Here is a 2,606-nt window from a genome sequence, read left to right as displayed (position 1 = left end):
TATATATATATTCCAAATCAAATAGCATAAATACATTCAATAGAATCTATTTCAATCTTAAAGAATAATCAATCATAATGTCAATGTCCATTCCAAAAACGCTGAAGCACCCATGTGTGAAAGCCCATAGAGAACAATAGTTTGGATAGAAACAAACAGCAAACATTTCTGGAACAAACAGCACACAAGTCTGAAACAAACAGCACACAAGTCTGAAACAAACAGCAAACATTTCTGGAACAAACGGCACACAAGTCTGATACAAACAGCACACAAGTCTGATACAAACAGCACACAAGTCTGATACAAACAGCAAACATGTCTGGAACAAACAGCAGACATTTGTCACAGAAACAAACAACAGACATTTGAAACAGAAACAGCAGACATTTGTGACAGAAACAAACAGCAAACATTTCCAGTACAATGGACGTACTTGGTCTTCATGCCTTCGGCAACGCTCCTTGTGTAAAAACAAGCGCAGTATTTAAACGGATTTCTTCTTTTCTCATAATTATTCTAAAAAGAATAAACAAAAGAACAGGAAGTTGTCGCAATCTGGAATCAACTCGCTCTTTTCCCAGCATTCAGAAGCTTTTCCGGCGAGGTCAGCATCGTTGCAAGCACTACACCATCTGTTGTAAAAGCACCCTCCTCCCCTCCCCCCACGCACCCAGAAGACCATTTTGCCAGTACATACTGAGCCACACATATCTTTACATTTACGACAAACTTACGATCATGTAACGCCACTAAACACAACCCATATATATATGTATACTTATAACATAAAAGTCTATCATGCAATGCCACTGAACACAACTCATGTACAGGGCCTATGTTCTTATTACAAGCTCAAAATTATGTATATACATACACATAGATCTATATCATTCACATAACTATATATATATTAAAACATGATTGGAGAAATCTTAAAGAAAGTACTCAGCTGCTGGTGTTTGTGAGATTGTGCGTGTGTGTGTGTGTGGGTGTGTGTGTGTGTGTGTGTGTGTGTACGTGTGTGTGTGTGTGTGTATGTAGGAGCAAGCCCCACCAACAGACAATAACAAGTAGAAGCAAGCCTTTCATCATCATCATCATCATCATCAGCATCCCCATGGTTGAGGGCTCAGGCCTCTGGGAGTGGACGTCCACTAAACCTCCACTAAGCATAGAACTTGGACTTCGCCACTTTCTTTCCCTTGAGAGCCTTGAGGGTGCCACTGGAGTCTTTCCACAAACCTGCCACACAGGAGAGAAAAAAGAAAACATTTTCTGATTAAACAAGTTGTTTAGTAAGTTTTTACGGCTCTTGCAACACAATAAGGTCATACAAGTGCCGAAGACCAGAGGTGTTACAAGAGAGTAACAAACATGAAAAACAAGGAGGAGAGATAAGGATGATGGATGTTCGACAGGAAAGAAGGAGCAAACCACACCCGAGCACCCGCCAACCACCCACAAATAAAGAGGAGCAGATGACAGTTACACAAAGTTATAAACAGCATTACAACAAGTACTGATGAAGTTTAGTTTTCGTAAGTAAGAGTTTTACGGCACTTGCAGCACAATAAGGTCGTATAAGTGCCGAAGATTAGAGGTGTTACAAGAGAGTAACAAACACAAGAAAGAAGGAGGTGAGATAAATAATTTATTACATGAGTTGTGGTGTAAGATCATGATTTATCCTACGAATGAAATTGCCAAGTTGTAGTCACGACTTTCAACGAGTCGTTACAACTGGCCATTTCACAAGTAGGATAAATCATGGTCAACCAAAGTAACGAGTGTAATAATTTTTTTATACCATACTGATATCAGCTGGCGAAATACGTCCGTACCAACAGAGTTGGAATGACCCGTCAGATGGACAAGAGGATCCATTCTAGAGTCTCACATGAAAACAACATTTTCATACCCGTCGAAGTCAGATTGAGAATTGCCAAAAATCTGGATTGTATTCCTTTGCCTTTACTTCTAGCCACGCTAATTTACAAGTTGTGCTATGCGTATGTCTCCCTCCGCGAAACAAACCCCAAACAAGACTATCGCAACGTATCTATAAGCAAAAGTAATCAGAAAACATAAGATTCAAAAGTTGAAAGAAACTACAATAATCTGGCATTTTGTTGTTAGAAAAGAGATGACTTTGATTTTGATTTCAAACTTCGTAACCAAAACAAACCAAAGGCAAAGAGTTATTCTCTAATCTAGATTTAGATCTAAAAATCTAGATATTAGAACTAACGCATTGCTTTAAAATGGTCAAAGATGAAAAAAAAGGCTTTTTAACAACAAAGGTTGTCAAGTTACTAGATCTAGGATATTGACGTGCGGATTCTAAACATGTAGTTATATCTAGATAGAATCTATCTAGTTTTTGTCAGTCGATTTCCGATATTCTGATTTTTAAGGGGAGGTAAGAATATCAGAATCACAGAATTCTACACTTATAGAAGCGGAACTCCCTCTTCGCGATCGCCGATTCGCTGTGAGGAATTGAAACTAAAACATGGCGGCCGGTTGAGGGCACCTTTGGCTGCGCCGCACAGAGAGGCTTCGCGTTGCTATGCACGCTGATGCTAGTGGTAGGGCTTGGAAGA

The 2,606-nt window shown here is 39.4% G+C and overlaps 1 protein-coding gene across 1 annotated transcript in view; it reads right to left on the bottom strand.

Annotated features, from left to right (window-relative positions):
* Positions 1 to 17: 17 nt before the first annotated feature.
* LOC101863564 (MICAL-like protein 2) overlaps positions 18 to 2,606 on the bottom strand; it is a gene marked incomplete at its 5' end in the record, with an annotated part of 39,518 nt that continues 36,929 nt past the window's right edge. Inside the window, 1 exon segment of the mRNA XM_005113156.3 lies at positions 18 to 1,245. Coding sequence (XP_005113213.2) covers positions 1,169 to 1,245 — 77 coding nt within the window.

Source organism: Aplysia californica, unplaced genomic scaffold (genome assembly GCF_000002075.1).
Source record: "Aplysia californica isolate F4 #8 unplaced genomic scaffold, AplCal3.0 scaffold01670, whole genome shotgun sequence".
Classification (NCBI taxonomy): Eukaryota; Metazoa; Mollusca; class Gastropoda; order Aplysiida; family Aplysiidae; genus Aplysia; species Aplysia californica.
This window is presented reverse-complemented; position numbering and strand designations above follow the sequence as displayed.